We start from the raw sequence: 20,874 nt of genomic DNA, 5'->3' as shown, positions 1-20,874 counted from the left end.
TGTGTGTTTATTTTCATTATAGTTTATTGGTTGTTAAGTTCATTACTGATTTTCTGGGGGCTGCGGTTTGATGGGGTTTCTCTATATGCTGTTCCTCTTCGTCATGAGTGCTGGGGTGGACCAGCAGGGCTTCATGGCCGAGCCTGGATGGCTCCTTGGGAAGTGTTCTCAGTGGGTTGGGTGGGTGTACTTCGTTTGGGGATTTACACCCTATTGTCTAATTGTTGTTTGTTGTGTCTGTATTTTCGTGTCTTTCTCTGTCATGTTTTCCCTCTGCAGCTCACTCTTTAATACACATGCCATGGCTGAAATCATTTTTCCTTTTTTCTGATGGCCTCTGACCTTCAATTCACCTCTTGGAATGTAAGAGGTCTGAATAAACTTGTCAAACTGAGACAGGTGATGAAAAGGATTCAACAATTAAGGGCTAAGATAATTTTCCTCCAGGAGACTCATTTGACCCCTGATGATGTTAGTAGAGTGAGGAGAAGATGGCATGGTCGGGTTTTTTCTACTTCCTTTAGCTCACACTCGAGGGGCGTAATCACACTAATCCACAGCTCGGTGCCATTCCAGCTCATCAATGTAACTGAGGATCGATATGGCAGATATCGATCCTCTGTCACAATTGTGTGACAATCACACAATTGTACAATGTGTGATTCTGTCTGTGAAACTAAATTTGGTCAATATTTACGGGGCAAACAATGATAACCCTGCTTTTTTAGACACCTGTTTCTGTCTGTAGCGTCGCTTCCTGGAGGGTACATCATAGGAGGTGATTTTAACTGTACGCTCATTCCAACGTTAGATAGATCTACAGGCAAAGACATCTCTCATGCTCAAACAAGGAAAGAACTACTTAACTTTATGAAAGAACTCAACTTGGTTGACATATGGAGAAATATGCATCCTAATCAGTTTTCTTTCTCATGCTATTCTGGTACTTGCCAAACATTTTTAAGAATTGATTACTATTTAGTCTCAGCTGATCTAGTTCCACACATTACTAATAGTTGGCATGACAGCATAGTAATATCTGATCACGCTCCGGTGTCATTCTGCCTTAGGGTTCCTAATCTTTCCTTTTCATCTAAGTGGCGTCTACAATCAATTTGGCTTAAGGACCCAGATTTCATACAATTTATTGGAACAAAAATAGATATGTATTTTGAATTGAACACTCACCAAACCTCGGCTGCGGTGAGATGGGAGGCCTTTAAGGTATTCTTAAGAGGCCAAATGATCAGTTTTACCAGCTTCAAGCATAAAACTAACAAACAAGAATTGGAACAACTAGATAGATCTATTAAAAGCACAGAAACACAACTATTTCATAATCCTTCAACCCAACTAAACACAGAACTTCTTAGGTTAAGAGCTAAATACAACATGCTGTCTACAAATAAAGCAATTAAAAGTTTAATGAGACTGAAACAATCATATTTTGAACAAGGTGAGAAGGCTAGTAAGTTGTTGGCTTGGCGTATCAAACAGGAACAAACAGATAAAGCAATAAACTCAATTCAAACAGCTGAAGGAGTGTTTACATCTGACCTAAAAGAAATAAACAGCACATTTTCAAAATTTTACTACAATTTGTATAGCTCAGATTACTCAGACCTAGCTCCCCATGCACAAACTGTTTTCTTGGATTCATTAGAATTTACTCCCCTAGATAGTGAATCCTTAAACTCACTTGATTTTGAGCTCAATGCACAATTATTATCTGAGGCTATATCCGGTTTGAAAGGTGGTAAAAGCCCAGGGCCTGATGGAATCCCAATTGAAATATATAAAATTTTTCAATCCAAACTGATACCTCCTATGCTTGACATGTATCTGGAATCCTTTAGTAAAGGATCTCTCCCTCCCTTACTTAATACAGCAATCATCTCCCTACTCCTGAAGCCAGGTAAACCTGCAACTCAATGTAGCTCATATAGGCCAATTTCTCTTATTAATAATGATGTTAAAATTTTGTGTAAAGTGTTAGCTAGGAAGTTGGAGCTACTGTTACCCAGGTTGATTCACCCTGATCAAAATGGTTTTGTACAAGGAAGACAGGGTTTTCACAACATCAGAAGGGTGTTTAATGTAATTTTTGAAAAATGTGGAGTTCCAGACAATGCCATCCTGTCGCTGGATGCAGAGAAGGCCTTTGACAGGATAGAATGGCAGTATATGTTTGCTGTTATGGAACGCTTTGGCATAGGAGGGAAATTTCTTAGCTGGGTAAAGCTAATTTACTCTAACCCACAAGCTGAAATTTTAACCAATGGTCTAACTTCATCTCCCTTTAAATTGAAACGTGGAACAAGGCAGGGCTGCCCCCTTTCTCCTCTGTTGTTCACATTGGCCATCGAACCTTTAGCTATGGCAATTCGCAAACACGATAATATAACCGGTATAAGATTAGGGAGCTTAGAACACCGTATAGCCTTGTATGCAGACGACATAATCCTGTTTTGCTCCAAGCTGGGTAACACTGTGCCTGCAATAACTGATTTAATTCAGTCTTTTGGAGTTTTTTCAGGATATAAGGTAAATGATGCTAAATCTGAAATACTGTACCTATCAGAAAACAAACATCTCAATCCTCCAATTTCCACTCCATATGTAGTGTCTAAACAAGGATTTACCTATCTAGGTGTTAAAGTTACCCCTACAATACATAATATCATTCCAACTAATTGTAACCCCCTTACAGAATCAGTTATGCAATTAATAGAAAGATGGTCCAGACTACCCATTTCCTTAATAGGCTGCATCAATATCATAAAAATGACAATATTGCCAAAATTTCTATACGTTTTCCAATCAGTTCCACTTTCCCCTCCCGTCTCCTTCTTTAAGGAGATAAATAAAACTTTTTCAAACTTCATCTGGAACGGTAAGCGTCCTAGAGTGAGACTGTCCCTTTTATATCTATCAGGGGTGGTTTACAATTGCCAAATTTATTATGGTATTTCTGGGCAGCCCAGATCAGGGCAGCTATGTTTTACTTTATTTCCAGAGAGCCCCCAGCGTGGGTTACAATGGAGTCCCAGCATATCTCTATTCCTATAAACTTATACTTGTACTCATCAGACAGGAAAAAACTTATTAAACAAACAAAAACCCTTTTCTGAAAAATACAATGCTTGTCTGGCAAAAAGTACTTGATTATTTGGGAGAAAAGCAACAGCTATCCCAGTTCTCATCCATTTTTGGAAACAGGGACTTTGGTCCAGGTAGAGCAGACCCAGGTTTTAAACTCTGGTCTGCTAAGGGGTTAGCTAAGGTATCTGATCTTTTTATAGGGAGAGTATTTATGTCATTTGAAGAACTTAAAAACAAACATGACATTCCTACTAAACATTTCTATAAATATCTTCAAGTTCGGAATTTCATTTTATCCAAGCAACATAGTAATCTTGATCTGCCCTCTTTGTCTTCATTAGAAGACATTATTGTAAGTCACCTATATGACGGAGGACAGGTGTCTCTAATTTATTCCTTGTTGGTTGACAAATGTAAAGAATCTTCGACTAACATCCTAAAAGCATGGGAAGCGGACTTGGGAGAGAACTTGTCGAGTGAGGAATGGTCAGTAGCTTGCACTTCGATTCATACACAATCTGCTAACACAAATTCCAAATTATTACAATACAAATGGCTGACTAGGCAATACATCACTCCAGCTAAATTGCATAATTTTAACCCTAATATTCCTGACACTTGCATTAAATGTACTTCCCAAAAAGGTTCTTTATTTCATTGCATGTGGGCGAGTCCTTGAGTGTTAGCGTTTTGGAAAGATGTATTGATTGTGATAGGTCAGATGATTGGTAAAAAGGTTCCTTTGGATCCTAAAATGTGCATCTTGAATATTTATCCTGAAGACTTTGTTATCCCAAACAACTTGAGATCCTTACTTGATGTCTCCTTTTTGGAAGCTAAACGTTGCATTGCATCCTCATGGAAGAAAAGGACATTATGTGGAATTTCACAATGGACCACACAAATGACGTTCTACTTTGCACTTGAGAAAATCAGTTACTTTACTAAGAATAAGCTTGATAAATTTTGGGTGGTCTGGTCTGTCTTTTACACCTGGCTGTGCCAAAATGATATCCAACTTGATGGATGGAAAGAGGGATGGCTATAAGGCCATATGGTGAGTCAAATTGATGTTTATGTCGGTTGGTCAATTGAGGGTCTGCTGCAAGCCCCCCCCCTTTTTTTTTTTTTTTGTCTACCCTGTGTATATGCCCTTTGGGTTTTCGTCTGGTCTAGGTCTACATTCTAAGTATTTGTAAGTGAATATATGTATGTTCCCTGTTCTTCTACACTTTAGGTTTTTGTAAGTGAACATATGCATGTTTCTTGTTCTCTTGTTAAAATCAATAAATAAATGTTTAAAAAAAAGAGTGTAGTATGTAACATTTATTAAAGATATATGTTTGTAAAAACCATCTACATGCTATCTACATCTACAGCTATGCTATGTGACAGATAATCTGTGAAAAGACAGATTTCCTAGACCTCCCCCATGTGCTGCTGTTGCTGTCTGATGAAATACACCATTCCCACCAAAACCAACCAAACAGAGCCATTAGGAGGGTCTTAGCACTGTCAATCAAACTCATGTTCTCCTTGCTAAATGTCCTAATGGTGGACGAACAACTTACCGTTACAGAAAAAGTTTATCTGTAATCATCAGTACTCATGCTAAGTAGCCTGAGCATTCATAACAGGTTATGCTAGCTGCAGTGTAGCATAGAGCAGGGGGGCGAGAGGGGCTGAGGGAAAGGGTTAAGCAATGTCACACAAGATTGTGATTGATATCACGAAGACCCTCCTCCTGGCTCTGATCTAGATGGCACTGAGAGCAGGCAGAAGAGCTCAATTTTTTCACAGATAACCTGCCTCATGTCATACTGTCTTGACATAGTCACAGTGTCAACAAATACTGTAAGTAAAAACATACATACATACATACATACATACATACATACAGACAGTCATGGCCAAATGTTTTGAGAATGATTCAAATGTTAATATTTACAAAGTCTACTGCTTCAGTTTTTATAACAGCAATTTGCATATACTCCAGAATGTTAAAGAGTGATCAGCGTAACAGCAATTAATTGCAAAGTCAATATTTGCCTAGAAAATGAACTTTATCCCCCAAAACACATTTCAACTTCATTGCAGCCCTGCCTTAAAAGGACCAGCTAACATTGTTTCAGTGATTGCTCCATTAACACAGGTGTTAAGAACTTCAAGGAGAGTGGTTCCATTGTTGCCAAAAAGGCTCCAGGGCGCCCAAGAAAGACCAGCAAGCGCCAGGACCGTCTCTTAAAAGTGTTTCAGCTGCAGGATCGGGCTACCAGCAGTGCAGAGCTTGCTCAGGAATGGCAGCAGGCAGGTGTGAGTGCATCTGCACACACTGTGAGGCGGAGACTCTTGGAGCAAGGCCTGGTCTCAAGGAGGGCAGCAAAGAAGCCACTTCTCTCCAGGAAAAACATCAGGGACAGACTGATATTCTGCAAAAGGTACAGGGAGTGGACTGCTGAGGACTGGGGTAAAGTCATTTTCTCTGATGAATCCCCTTTCCGATTGTTTGGGACATCTGGAAAACAGCTTGTTCGGAGAAGACAAGGTGAGCGCTACCACCAGTCTTGTCTCATGCCAACTGTAAAGCATCCTGAAACCATTCATGTGTGGGGTTGCTTCTCAGCCAAGGGAGTCGGCTCTCTCACAGTCTTACCTAAAAACACAGCCATGAATAAAGAATGGTACCAGAATGTCCTCCGAGAGCAACTTCTCCCAACCGTCCAAGAGCAGTTTGGTGATGAACAATGCCTTTTCAGGCATGATGGAGCACCTTGCCATAAAGCAAAGGTGATATCTAACTGGCTCAGGGAACAAAACATAGAGATTTTGGGTCCATGGCCTGGAAACTCCCCTGATCTTAATCCCATTGAAAACTTGTGGTCAATCATCAAGAGACGGGTGGACAAACAAAAACCTAGGAATTCTGACAAAATGCAAGCATTGATTGTGCAAGAATGGACTGCTATCAGTCAGGATTTGGTCCAGAAATTGATTGAGAGCATGCCAGGGAGAATTGCAGAGGTCCTGAAGAAGAGGGGTCAACACTGCAAATATTGACTTGCTGCATTAACTCATTCTAACTGTCATTAAAAGCTTTTGTTACTCATAATATGATTGCAATTGTATTTCTGTATGTGATGACAACATCTGACATACACACATGAAAACCAGAGGGCAGCAGATCATGTGAAAATATAATATTTGTGTCATTCTCAATACTTTTGGCCATGACTGTACAGTACATCCAGACCCACCCCCACACCCCCACCCCCACACACCTACCCCCACACACACGCACCCCTATATACAGTACAGACCAAAGGTTTGGACACACCTTTTAATTCAATGAGTTTCCTTTATTTTCATGACTATTGACATTGTAGATTCACACTGAAGGCATCAAAACTATGAATAACACATGTGGAAATATGCACTAAACAAAAAAGTGTAAAACAACTGAAAACACCCCTTATATTCTAGTTTCTTCAAAGTAGCAACCTTTTGCTGTGATTACTGCTTTGCACACACTCTGCATTTTCTCGATGAGCTTCAAGAGGTAGTCACCTGAAATGGTTTTCACTTCATAGGTGTGCCCTGTCAGGTTAATAAGTGGGATTTCTTGCCTTATAAATAGTCATGAAAATAAAGAAAACCCATTGAATTAGAAGGGTGTGTCTAAACTTTTGGTCTGTACTGTACATACATATATTAATAAACATTACTGTCTGCAACTTTAGGCAAAGAATATAGGTAAGAAAAAAATATGGACAAGTTGCACATTGGGTCAAGTTATCTGTGGTTTCCCACAAAACCAAGCACAAGGGTCAGACTTTAAGAGATTTCAAATAAGGAGCACCAATGAAGCAATAATCTTTGGTGGATCTACAACTAATCCATCGATCTTTGACGACTAAACGTGATCCTGGAAAAGGGTCTCCTAATCACATGTATGTACCTTCACCTGCTTATTCTAATCATTATTTAGGTTTACACCTCAAGGTCCTTCTGTCATTCTTGAAGAAGCTGAACTACTGCACTCTTATGCTGCTGCTTTTGGTGGCACTCTCACAACGACATCCTGATTTCAGGTGCATCTGCACCAGAACCTTCCTTAAGTTTTATTCAACCATCACCTCCTCCTTTGTTCAATATCGCTTCCGACTTTATCACAAGCCTAAAACCTTCCAGAGGTAAAACTGTGGTCCCAACCATCAGCCATATGATTTCTGCAAATCATATAATCTTATTCCTGTAGAAAAACCTCAACTGCTGAAAATACCAGCCTTCTCATCCACATGTCAATAGACACTATGGCACATACCAGAAGATTGTACCTGAGAAATCTGGAGAGATTTATATTCAAATCTAGAGTGAAAAAAAACATACAGAATTTGGGTTTCCGTACAGTGATTGACAGACTGAATGATTCAACCTGAAGTTGGAGGTTGCATCGTTGTGTGTAACAGATTCCAAAAGATTTACAACAGGGAGTAAACGTTTACGCTGGACAGAATATGCTCATAGCTTCCATGTTTTGCCTGCCACTAGTTTGTCTACCTGTGAGGTTCACCAACGTTAAAAAGAGCCTCAATTTGTCTCTGTAATGAAGAAAGCTTCTGTGAGCGCTGTCATCCATAATCTCTACTGACTTTATGAGCTTGAGAGAAAGTGGCTCAGTAGCGAGGGGCTACTGAGTTTTTTTTATTATTACTATTAGTATTGGTCTCAAAAATGACTCAGGTTAAATTGTATGCATGTAAAGCAGAGCTTAATGTAACTTTACTACACCAGTATAGTAACGTAATGTAAGGATGCATTACCTCCTTGGCCATATCAGTGTATTTCTGCTTCTCCTTGGGCTCCAGCACAGCCCACCAGTCAGCCAATATTTTTGTGGCCCCACGGTTGTCAAGACGAGGATGTTCCTGTCGCACCAGAGAACGGTGCCGCTTGCAAAAGAGGAGGAAAGCATTCATAGGCCGACGTGCCCGGTGTTCATTAGAGTCTTCTTCAGCTTCCTCTGTTGTGCTTACATTATGCACTTGGGAGTCCTGATCTTCACTGCACAGCCCTGCCTATTAAGAATAAATTCATAAATTGCAATGTAGAGTCCGCTTCTGGTGGTGAATGTACATATAATTATTTAGGGTCAGGCTGGAGAAAAAAAAACCCTGCACCACTGAAGCTACTAACCTTCCCCAGCTCCTCCTCATCTTCTTCTTCCTCTTCCTCAGAGAACTCTGAAGCCTTCTTGGAAAGAAGAGGGTGCCACTGCAGGCATTTACGTTTAGGTCTTTTGCCAGTGACCCCCTCAACAGGCTGTGCCTTACCTCTTCCTCCACTCTTCATGGTACTACTGCACCTAAAGAAAAAGCAAAACAATTAACATCAGAAACACTGTCTGTACATACTATAAGTAGAAAAAATCCCATCAACTTTTAATAACATGCAACACTGAAGCTGAAGTAGCAACTGCTATATAAATTACTGGAAGAGTACCGTGCATAACACGGTGGGACCATTAAAGATTTTCAAGCAGGTCGCAAAAAACTTGGGCATCTAAAATACAATGACTCTTATTTTAGCTGTAGCTACAATTTTAGCTGTAGCTACAGCCTCCAACTTCACTAAAAATAGTATTTTTAGTCCCAACTGTCCAGCTGTTACAACATGCCTCAACCTTCTTCACTAAGCATATTGATAGAGAAAAAAAGAGAAAGTTGGATAGGTGGTCAACTTTTTACCCAAATATAACAGAAATTCTTCGTAACTTTTTGATTCTAATCACTGACAAATGAGAAATGTTGTTCTGAAATGGAGAATCTACAAACAGGTTCATCAGCAGGTTATTTTGGATGTTTGAACATGGGCTTAAATATGAAAAGCAAAATACAATAAGCTATTTTTCAAACAGTCATTCACAAATGGTCAGTGATTATATACTACTGGTCAAAAATTAGGATGCAACTGTAAGTTTATGTTCACACCGTTTTTCTAGAAAACCTGAGTTCTCTAAATTTTGGGCTGAATGCATTTGGGCGTATGATCAGACTTTACTGTCATTGATATGTATGATTTCCAGAGTTTACCTTTACACTTAAGTGACCAGACAATTGCTGAATTGAAAAGAAGCGCTTAGTTTCAGAAGTTACAACTATAAATGAGTTTGAGTACTGTGTATATTATGCTGTTGTTAAAGGCAAAAATATCTTATTTTGAAGATATCAAAATCTAAGCAAGAGAAATCAAAATACCCAATAATTAGACGTTTTATATAAAAATCATGTCTACATATAAACATGAGATCAATGAAATTATGATTGTTTTGTACATTTTGGATCTTTTTTCCTGAAAATGCCTAATCATTAAAAAGTACATTGCAAATCTGAAACTGAACAGCTGGCATTATGAAACATAGTAGAGGAATAGCAACTTTTTATATAATTGACATAGAATGTGAATTATTAGAGTTGCATGTGAGTCACTAGGAGCCTTTGATGACACCCTGAGTATGAGAAGAAAAGTGAGTACCAGAGAAGGGTCCTATGTTAACATTTCTACCTTTGGAGCCCAGAGACTGACCTGAAGGATTTTAGCTATAGTTGGTTATTTTAGCTATAACCAGTTTTGCATGATTTTCCACTCCTCCTTTCTGACCTGACGGTCAATGGCCACGTTTACAATTGAAAAAGGGATGCTAATTTGAGCCATCAGAATCGTCAGTTTGGACTCAGGTCTTTTGACCCTCTTTCGGAACTTCAGGGGAGAGGTCGAAACCCTGGTACTCCCAGTGTTAAACAAACTTTAAGTGGTATGACAAAGTTTGGATTTGTTCTGAATTTTCCCATCCGACTGCTTTCCATATACATTCATTGCTCATTAAATAATTAAGCATTGTATTCTGCTTGACTCACTTTAAATATTTACATGACAAACTACAATGAATACAGCCAATGGTGTGACTATGTGTTGCTGTTCTGTAAATGTGATAAAAAAAATAGAACAAAACACACAATGCAGGTGATTTGTAGCTGTCACTATGTACTCGTCCAGGAGGAGTGAATGCTGCCAGTCAAATACTCTATTCAATCTGCTGGGTTTCCTTCGACAGAAAACCATTTAAATTCATTTGAATAATAAAGAAATCTTGATACCCTGTTTTATATGTAGGATCAATTGGACTGATATTGCTCAGGAAGGAGATGGGTTCTGTATTCCAGAGATGAATGTCTTTTGGTCCAAAATATGCAAATTAACACCAGAACAAAGGCCAAAAACCTAGTGGAGATGCTGTCTGAAGCTGTTAAGACAGAGTTACTAACCACAGTCAAACTGTTCTTTACCGACATGGATTGAAAAGCCACTCAGCAAGGAAAAAATCTTTACTTTGAAAGATCTATAAAATATAAATTGCAGTTTGCAGATCCACACAAGGACATTTTTGGAGACTTTTCCTATTTCCAACTAAAGTGGAGCTGTTACAGTTAGAGGAATAATGGGGGATCCTTGTACCATCGTATATGTTAAGTATGGGGGTGGCAGCATCATGTTGTGGGGTTGTTTTCTTATAGGAGGAACTGGTACTTAGGCCTGTCGCAATAAACAATGAATTAATTAATCGTACGATAAATTAAAACTATCAACCTCATTTTAATTATTGGCTTTATCGTCTCTTCCGGCCTTTTTCTCTTTCAGTTGATGACACTGAATAAAAAAAGGCTCAACTCCGGTGCTCTCCACTGACCCTCCCTTCCCAATTCCTTAGTATAATGGCCAGCGCAGACTATAAGATCTTAGAGTTGTCGGCTGATTGACGGCCCATTTTCAAAACCTGAGAGACCACACATTAGCCGACACAAACCCTAGGTATAACGGTTCGATCGTGGCCTCCAACAATGGGCACAAAATAATGGCTACAAGTTCAGTTAACTAATTTTAAAGCCAGGCATTAATCAACAAAGTGGACAACAAAGTGTTTTGGGATGGCCACCACAAAACCATGGAGAAGTTGCAAGTAAATATGAAAAGGTGGGTGTAAGCTAAGAGGCCTACAACCCTGACTGAGTTATGACAGTTCTGTCAGGAGGAATTGACCAGAACTCCAGTAAACTGAGAAGCTTTGTGGAAGAAAAACCCAAAAGATTTGACCCAATTCATCCAGTTTAAAAGACAATTATCCCTGACACTGAGCAAATGTATGTAAACGTCCAAATTATATTGGTAATAATTTTGGTTATTCTAAGATAAAACAGGGAAAGTTCAGACAGTGAGAAAAAAATTGTCTTTTTATTTGGTGTATTTACATGTCTGGTTTCAACTGTACATGGCGTTGTTCTCTGTTCCCACTCCATTTGAAAGTACTCTAGTTGAGAGGATACTTAAGAACTTTACGTTTAGAACAGTAAGAGAAAGCTAGAGTTCCTAGAGAAACCCATGCATGCCCTCTGGGAGAACATGAGAACTCCACATAGAATTGATAACAACTGCTCCCTCTTGCAGTCTGGCAAACAACATACAAGTAAAAAAAAAAGAATAATATTAATAATAAGCAACATGAAGTAAAATGTTTGTATTTCTCACTGTGTTTGACTGCATTCTGGACAGCATGGCACAAATGAAATTCAAACTCCATCAATGAATGATTAAAAACTATCTTATGGATACAGAGTGAAAACAGGAATACTTACTGAAGAAAAAATTATGGAAATGCTGAATGAATGATGAGGACAAAGCTGGCACAGCCCGTCATACAAAGATGATGACCTATAAAATACAAGACAGCGATCTCAGTCATGCATTACACCGTCATCTCTACAGTCGCTCTGCATAGCGACAGCTTTCTTGAAGGAAAGACGAGTTCAAAGTTACTTCACTGAAACATTATTGGAATGCATCGAAAATCCGTAGCAGCCCTGAAGTAGGATGAGACATTTTGGGTGGATCATCTGTACAGCTGAACCACTCATGTAGCCAAAGGAAAACATGAAGGCCAAATCCCCGTGACCACCGAATGCGTTTAAAGCAACGCAAACCAAACGGGTCCAAATCGAGGTGGCGCAGCTGCAGGAACCTTTAGCTTTACTTGTTCGTCAGGTCCGACTGATGACGGTCGGACTGAACTATTTTTACTCTAAAAGTCCTGTCCTGCTGTGTCTCACGCGCAGCAACGGCGTATCTTATGAGAGATTACAGTCGTAAGAAGATCCAATGGCGTACAACCTGTATTCCTGCCTCTAAACACAGATTGTTTTAATCTCCGTGCAAAATGTCGATCTATGACGAGACAGACGAGCAGAATCAGAGTCCATCTTGCTGTTGGTTGGAGGAGAACCCCCCACCCCGCCCTCCGCCAACTACAGAAGAGAGGGTTTATACTCCTGTCAAACTCCCCGATGATAATGTCACCCGTATTCCCTGCCACAGTGTAAAAACATCCAGAAAAGCCGGATTAAATCCAGCTTTTCCTTACCAACCTCATACATTTGTGAGCAATGTTTAGCTGGGCAGCAGCTGTGTTACAGGGCATAAAGTAGCTAGTTAGCCTGCTAGCTCTGCCTCCCGCTAAGTGGACATGTCATGTTTTAGAGTGCAGCGCTTCCTAAAGTCCAGTAACCCCATTGGTTAAAAACAAGAACGGAATCAGTGATTAAACTGCTATGAAAAGCCTTGACAGGGTTTTAGCAACTGTTCTTTTGAATGCGGCTGTGATGCGGATAGGAAGGGGAGGAAGGGGGAGGGAGGAGAGTCCTAGCACCTTAGTTGCTTTTGGCATTTTATCACGGCTTATCTAAGGCTAGACACACATTGTAGCTACGCTGCAACAGTAACACAAAAATGCTCGACCTAACGCTGCCTTCCAGCAGGATGTCTATGGAAGAGACAGCATAATAACAAGGATAACCCAGCAGGCGGACATCATGTCCAAAGCAGCGATAGTAACAATTTCTCACAAAGCTGAGAGGCGGACTGGGTTTTCAGAGTCCGCTGACAGAACAAGTTCCCTGTGAGGAACTCATGGCCATACCTGAAGTACTGCTGTTAGGAACCAGCCGGAGCTTCTCATCATCGGTCCTGTTCACATTTTTAACTTATTAACACATGACAACACTTCAGCACTTGCTGTACTGAGAGTAGTTCCGTTAAGCTTAACAAATCCAGTCACAACAAAGCAGGAAGCTAAAGAGATGTATATCAAAATAAAAGGGCTATCTCCAACATTTCCTATTTCCACCAAACTGAAACATCAAGACATGAACAAAATGTGGCCAAAAAAGCGATTTCAAAATGTTTAAAACTTCGTATAGCTCTGGAACATGGTTAAATACACGGACATTCTCTTGAAAAGGAGAATGGCCTTTGAAGTTCTAAATAGACTCTTTAAAGAATGACTTTAAGCTGACAATATCTAACCTGTATTATTTTAGCATCTTCATTTTGAATTAAATTCATTTCAATTTATTCAAATATGGAGCAGATTCACAATGAACACCATCACATAGAACAACATAAAAAAATCCACTTTATTTTCAGAAATATAGTGAATGAAGTCAATCCAGTCACACATACAGATTCCAGTCAGTTACAATTATTTTATCCTAATTCTAACACAATGTTGTCAAGTTCAGTTTATTATCTGTAAAACTTTTTTCTGTCAAGAGAAGATCAAGTGATTGCATCAAGTATGGTCATCTATCTACCTCAGCATGCATTAGGTGACAGTAAACTGTTGATTGCATCAAGTCATTGACTTTGTGGCAATCCTTACTGCTTGTGATGACATATGAAACAAAAACTTTCTTTTAACAATAAGCCCCCATTAGTTTTCAAGCTAATGAACATTTCAGAAGCTAGAAAAAAGCTAATTACTGCATTATTAATTCAACACAGATAAAAAGAAATGTAATTACGATACATGCAAACACTTTATAAGAACACATTTGCAATAGATGCAAATAGACCCATTCTTGTCTACTCAGATTATGGAGTTGACAACAGTTTCATTTGCTTTTGTTTATCCACCTGATTTCTGAGAACTGGCCACAAAGTATCAGTGACGTTAAGGTCCTCAGGTTAAAAAGTAATAATCTTTGAAGTACTTTTTCTTGTAACACAGAGATCCATAGTAGTGGAAAATCCTTAGATCATTACCAAACTGTACCCAAAGTTTTGAAAAAAGTTTCTCAGGGATGCGTAGAGCCTACCTTTTATTCATAATATTGTTCTGAGGAGTAGTTGGACTGGATGGCAGAGTCTCACACACTTGACTTGACATTACTCTCAAATAATACATCATCTTTTTCCCCACGTTTTCAGACTAGTTCTTCTTAATACAGGAGTTTAAACCAAAACTGTGTAGCCCACCTTACTTTTTGTTCAGCTACACTCAAACCTACTTGTTGTGAGAGATGACAAAATTCTACATTGGTGTATGCAATTGTATCTACTACTCCACCTAATTTCAGAGTAGCTGTTTAATTCTATATTGGTTTTTGAAATTGACTTCAAAATACTATTGTTCTTAAATCCCTGTGTGGTCTTGCACCATCATATCTATCTAATGGCGCAGACAGTTATGATGGCGTAGGATCATAAGGATCTTTTATCCTACTACTTTCTACTCCCAGAGCTTAACTGGTGACAGAAAGAGGAATGGCTTTCAGGGACAACCACATCCTAGTTTGTGAAATGCTCTTCCTCAAAATATTAGACAGGCCTCTTCATTATCTTCTTTAAATTAAAAGTTAAAACTTACTTGTATAATAGGGCTTTTAAAATATGACTTTTTAATATATTTGTATTTCATTTTGTCTTACAATGTTATGTATTTTAATTGATTCAGTATACTTTTTGTCATTTATGAAGTTGTTTTAATGTATTTTTTAATGAGAAGTATTTAGTAACGTTTTTTTTCTTCAGTGCATATAAATAAAGTATTACTATTCTTAAAAATTAAAAACAAATAAATAATATTTCTATGAAAATACAACATGGAAGTTGGTTTTCTGACAGTACTATATGGAATGCTTATTTAAAATCTAAGACCTTTATTGAAACATGTAAACCGGATGTGACCCTCACTGCTGTGTGTTGCTTGTACAGGGAGCACGGAAACGCAGCTTTTCAGAGATGAACACTGTTATCCGCTAAGATGACACATTTAACGAGTTACAGCACACAGAATAGCATCGTCTGAAGTGGATTCTGTCTAGAAATGCACTTGTTCAGTCACATCGTGCAGTTAAAGTTACTTTCGGTTTTCCACAAGCAAGGAGAAAATGTTGAAGTGAGCTCTCCCCTCCCCCGGCTGAAAGTGCTCCTAACCAAACTGGACTGGCCTCCAACCACATCCCTGACTTAACTTTAGATCTTAGCCTTCTAACACTGACAATCGTTACCGAAACGCCAAAGGTACCCTCTGAAAAACCTCGGAACGAATGGTTGCAGTTCCTATCTGACTGATTACTTACTCCAAGCTTCCTGGCTGTTTAACGCTTGCAGCCACAGAGATAGTAGAGTGTTGCAGTGAGAGGCACGTTTGAACCATTTGTGCAACAGTACTTACCTGTCACAATTCACTCGATAAGGCCAGAAGTTCCAACAAAGCTCTAAAGATTAGAAAATTATCATCAACAGTTTTACTGTACACAGTAAGAAAACCCAACCCAACCATGCAACGTTGCATGTGATTGGACACTCGTGTTGATAGACAGGTTGACTGAGCCAATGGAAAGCTTCGTTAAATTGCCATAATTGCAGTTTTGTTCAGCAGTCTTGGTTCAGGCCCAGCAAAGGTAGTTTCTAATGAAAAACATCGTCTGTCAACAGTACTGATCATTTCATCAGCAATACTCCTTTTATCTTTACTGTGCAACTTTAATTGTGCATGTGTTTCACAGACACTGCTGATACTGTCGCTGAACTATTTGAGGTTTGCTGGAGTCCTCAGGGGTCTGTTCCATCAAATCTAGGATTTTATTCTCGTCCTGGATTCTTTTATCCATTAAGAGATTCACGACAGTAGTGAGTTTTCGTAGAGATTCCACATTGAGTGAAATCTGGTCTTCACCAGACCAATTTAACAACTGCTTTCAGCATGTTTGCACCGTTCACACACAAATCACATTGATAAAAATAACCGTTTTCTAAATTGATGTAAAACACTTTCTCTTTATTTGCAGCTAGCTAGCCAGCCATATGGATTTCACATTTTATTGGTTATTTAACTCAAACAATATTCAAATTGTTTGAACAATAAACAAACAATGCAAAAGAAATGCGATGAATTTTTTACAGCTTTTATAATTTTACAATTTAAAAGATTTTACAATGAAATATTTTTACAACAAGGTGACAGTCATGTCACACTGACACCTAGATTGCTGCTTATAGAGATGTTAGGCATGCTAAATATTTAGTACTAGATTATTACAGTTGTTGGGAAGTTCTCAAGGTGTTTCAAATGAATCATTCAAATCATGTATCAATCAGTACTATTTTTTCAGTGAACATAGAAGCTATGAATATATACCTGAAAATGGAACCTCATCAGTTACCTCCTCTTCATGAATAGTAAGCTGTATAGAGCAAATTTTGAAATTTAATTCAACTCTTAGGGAGTTGAATTAAAGATTAATTCAACTCTGAATTAACACTTTGAAAGTTTACATATTGCTCCACTCTTAATCGTGTTAAAATAACACTTTTGAAAGTGTTATTTGTGATAGAGTTGAATCAACATTCTCAGTAGTTGAAATTTAACACACATCAGTGTTGACTTACCTAACACTAGTGTGTAGTGTCAAAGGTTAACACTATGAATGTGTTCATTTAACACAGAAGTGTTATATATAGATCAACATAGAAATATGAAATTTAAAATATTACTGGTAGGCTGTGCTGTGTTGGCACAGAGGTTACGCGCAACCCGCATATGGAGGCCTTAGTCCTCAACGCGGCTGTTGCAGGTTTGCTTCCTAACCTGGTGACCCTTGCCACATGTTTTCTCCGTTCTCTCATTACCCATTTTCCTGTCAATTCACTAACAAATAAAGGCCACTAGAGCCAATATAACCTTTAAAAATAATACTACTGGGCGTGCCGTGGTGGCGTAGGGGTTAGCGCGACCCACATTTGGAGGCCTTGAGTCCTCGACGCAGCCGTCGCGAGTTCGATTCCTGGACCCGGCGACATTTGCCGCATGTCTTCCCCCTTTCCAGTGAGCCTGCTTTCATATAAGGAACACTAGAACCCACAAAAGACCCCGTGGAAGGGTAAAAATAAATAAATAAATAAAACTAATACTACTGGCAGTCAATAATCCCCAAATTCACTTTAAAAAACATTAGATGCCACTTGAATTTACAAAAACCCCAACACAAGTTGCAGTTTGAATCTACGTACTTGTATTTCAAAACAAGAACAACATTAAACAGCATTGACAGCAATATACATCAAAGGTCATACAGTACAGCAATTTCCTATGTTTTCTTTCCCATATATCTCAGGAAACAGCTTGCCAGAGGGACTGTAATAAACAAAGTCCTCAATTGGAAAAACATAAAACAAATCCTCTTATTGATACAGTATGCATTTAAATGATCATCATAATAAAGAGTATCCACTCTGCCAGGCAAAATAAAACCTCACGTGTCGTGCAAAATTCCTGGCTTTCCCCGCCAACTCTGCTGCCACTGTCACTGTAGGCTCATGCTTTTCCAGCCTAGAGCTGAAAGAAACAAATGCTTTTTTCCCATCTTCTGGCTTCCTTTCTTTGTCCCAGTCACAATTCCTCTTGCTCAATGGAAGTCTTCATAAGACAGACAAAAGAAAGAGGTTGTTTCTGGGCAGACACAAGTTAGCTTAGGATAAACAATTTGAATATTGTTTGAGTGTCTATTTCACAGCAGGTTTTTTGTTTTTGCAGGATTTAATCCTTCAAACTGTTTGGATATAAACATGCTGCTAGCCCATGGCACAAACAGTGTTTTATAAAGTTATACGCTAACAACGTATAATTATGCAACTTGAGCTTGCCCCATTTACCTGAGCTTTTTTATCCTCTGTTTTCAATTACTTACTTAAAATAGTCCTTAAAGCATGCTAAATGTCAGTTTTCTCAAAAACTAAATGGTAGCTCCGCAGGGTGTCTGGGCTGTCCCCTAGAGATAGGGTGAGAAGCTCGGTCATCCGGAAGGAACTCAGTGTAGAGCCACTGCTACTTAATGTCGAGAGGAGCTAGTTGAGGTGGCTTGGGCATCTGGCTAGGATGCCTACTGGACGACTCTCTGCTGAGGTGTTCTGCACACTTCCCACCGGGAAGAGACCCCGGGGGAGACCCAGAACACGCTGGAGGGACTATGTTTCTTGGCTGGCCTGGGAATGCTTTGGGATTCCCCTGAAAGAGCTGCCTCAAATGGCTGGGGAGAGGGCAGTCTGGGCCTGCCTTCTTAGGCTGTTACCCCCCGACCTCCATTCGAACCGACCCCGAATAAGCGGAAGAAGATGGTAGTTAAAACTAAATGACAGCTGAATCAACTATTATTGATTCAGATGTTCAACAAGAACAGTTTTCTCTGTTCTTGCTGTGGTCAGTCTAATTGCTGGTGCTCATAAACAATTAATTTTAATTTATTGTGCTTTAAAGTACATGTCAGACTTGAAAGATATTGTTAAAATCATCAAAAGCTTGGACTAAAGGCTTTGTAGACTTGTGTCAAGGGAACCTCCTCCTGATCAATGCAGGGAAAAACAAGGAGTGGGTGACACAGACAGATACCAGTGAACATCCAGGGAGTGGACATTGAGACTATAGACTGTAATAAGTACCTGTACCTGTTAACTTGAGCAATACACTGCACTTGGCTCACAACACTGATGCTCCTTACAGGACTGAGCAGAGCAGACTCCATCTCCTGAGGAGGCCGAGGCAGTGTGCGCCTGATAACCTTCTTTGACTCTGTAATAGCATCAGTCATCTTTGATGGTGTGGTCTCTGTTGGAGCAGCAGCTTATCTACAGCTGAGACGATACCATTAGTCAAGCTAATCAGGAAAGCCAGTTCTGTGCTAGGATGCTTTCTCAACCCAGTGCAGGTGGTGGCGACAGTTGGACTCTAGCTAAAATAACATTACTGGTGGACAATGCCACTCCATGCATGAAGCTGTTGCTGAACAGAAGAGCTACTTCAGTGACACGCACAATGCGAAGGGAACTCAAGGGGTTGGGATTGAACAGCTGTGTAGCCGTAAGAAAACCTCTAATCAGTAAGGCTAACCAGAAAAAAAGGCTTCAGTTTGCTAGGGAGCATAAAGATTGGACTCTGGAGGAATGGAAGAGGGTCATGTGGTCTGATGAGTCCAGATTTACCCTGTTCCAGAGTGATGGGCGCATCAGGGTAAGAAGAGAGGCAGGTGAAGTGATGCACCCATCATGCCTAGTGCCTACTGTACAAGCCTGTGGGGGCAGTGCTATGATCTGGGGTTGCTGCAGTTGGTCAGGTCTAGGTTCAGCAACATTGTGTGCCCAAAGAATGAGGTCAGCTGACTACCTGAATATACTGAATGACCAGGTTATTCCATCAATGGATTTTGTCTTCCCAAATGGAACAGGCATATTCCAAGATGACAATGCCAGGATTCATCGGGCTCACATAGTGAAAGAGTGGTTCAGGGAGCATGAGACATCTTTTTCACACATGGATTGGCCACCACAGAGTCCAGACCTTAACCCCATTGAGAATCTTTGGGATGTGCTGGAGAAGGCTTTGCGCAGTGGTCAGACTCTCCCATCATCAATACAAGATCTTGGTGAAAGATTAATGCAACACTGGATGGAAATAAATCTTGTGACACTGCAGAAGCTTATTGAAACAATGCCACAGCGAATGCGGGCTGTAATGAAAGCTAAAGGCGGTCCAACAAAATATTAGAGAGTGTGACCATTTTTTGGTGGCGACTTTTTTTTTGGCCAGGGAGTGTATATATATATGGCCCTGGGTCCCTAAGCGGCTGCTTAGTTTGCTATTCCTTTGGTCGGCCCTGCTTCCTAGCCTTCAGCTGGGCCAACGGGCCAACATGCCCGCCTGATTCCCCCTCTTCTGTTTTCTGGCACAACGTTTCCTTTTGACTGTTGCTCCTTGCACCCTGAGCTGCTGTCTCCAAAGTGCAGATTTTAGCCTCGGTGATATAAACACCCGAACTGTATCCAATTGCCATCAGTTCGGCCGAGCTGTACTTCAGCCGTGAAGTTGTCACTGAACTCTTGCCCAAAGCAGCCTCACTGATGTTAAAATATAACTTAACCTGGGGAGCTCGAGAAGCTGATGCACCTCTGTGCGCAGCCATAGCATAATCAGACCTAAGTTTTTATTCACAAACAAATGTATGTTGAAAAAAAAAAATAATTTTTAGAATATATATTAGAATATTCTATTCTATATTTACAAAAATAAAAAAAATATACAAACAAGAAAATCAACATTATTTTAAGTGACATTAACAAAAAAAGTCATGGAGGGAAAAAATGTAATAAAATAAGAGTAACAGTAAAACTGACAGTTTTAGAGGATTAGAAATGACTGCTTGCATCTTGTTCCCAGCAGCCTTCCAAGGTCATGAGTCATTTTAATTTTTCATTTGATGGAATCCAGACGTAGGGTCCTGAATGTTCATCAATGACTTGTTTAGACTTGTGATAAATATCATCTAAGGTGTCTCCTTGAACCAGAGCTGAAAACAAACATAAACAAGAAATTACTATGAAAGGTAACTGATA

At 39.6% G+C, this 20,874-nt stretch overlaps 2 protein-coding genes across 8 annotated transcripts in view; both read right to left on the bottom strand.

Annotated features, from left to right (window-relative positions):
• The window catches only part of bbx (BBX, HMG-box containing), a 37,614-nt gene extending 21,862 nt beyond the window's left edge, over positions 1-15,752 (bottom strand). Inside the window, exons 1-4 of one of the 4 annotated variants that reach the window (XM_023342224.1) lie at positions 15,665-15,752; positions 11,790-11,865; positions 8,296-8,464; positions 7,923-8,177 (exon numbers count right to left, since the gene is read on the bottom strand). In XM_023342224.1, the coding sequence (XP_023197992.1) occupies positions 7,923-8,177; positions 8,296-8,451 (411 nt within the window). In that variant the 5' untranslated portion in view covers positions 8,452-8,464; positions 11,790-11,865; positions 15,665-15,752. Of the gene's footprint in view, positions 1-7,922; positions 8,178-8,295; positions 8,465-11,789; positions 11,866-12,321; positions 12,401-13,126; positions 13,258-15,664 lie in introns of those variants that run through there. The other 3 variants (XM_023342223.1, XM_023342225.1, XM_023342226.1) reach the window with 3 other exon arrangements.
• Positions 15,753-20,588: 4,836 nt separating this feature from the next.
• The window catches only part of LOC102228751 (disks large homolog 2-like), a 31,741-nt gene continuing 31,455 nt past the window's right edge, over positions 20,589-20,874 (bottom strand). For all 4 annotated transcript variants that reach the window (XM_023341669.1, XM_023341668.1, XM_023341671.1 and 1 more), the window contains one exon: positions 20,589-20,828. In XM_023341669.1, coding sequence (XP_023197437.1) covers positions 20,719-20,828 — 110 coding nt within the window. In that variant the 3' untranslated portion in view covers positions 20,589-20,718. The remainder of the gene's footprint in view (positions 20,829-20,874) is intronic.

The sequence above is a fragment of the Xiphophorus maculatus genome, chromosome 11 (assembly GCF_002775205.1).
Source record: "Xiphophorus maculatus strain JP 163 A chromosome 11, X_maculatus-5.0-male, whole genome shotgun sequence".
Lineage (NCBI taxonomy): Eukaryota > Metazoa > Chordata > Actinopteri > Cyprinodontiformes > Poeciliidae > Xiphophorus > Xiphophorus maculatus.
The sequence above is the reverse complement of the archived record's forward strand: the minus strand, read 5'-3'. Positions and strand labels throughout refer to the sequence as shown.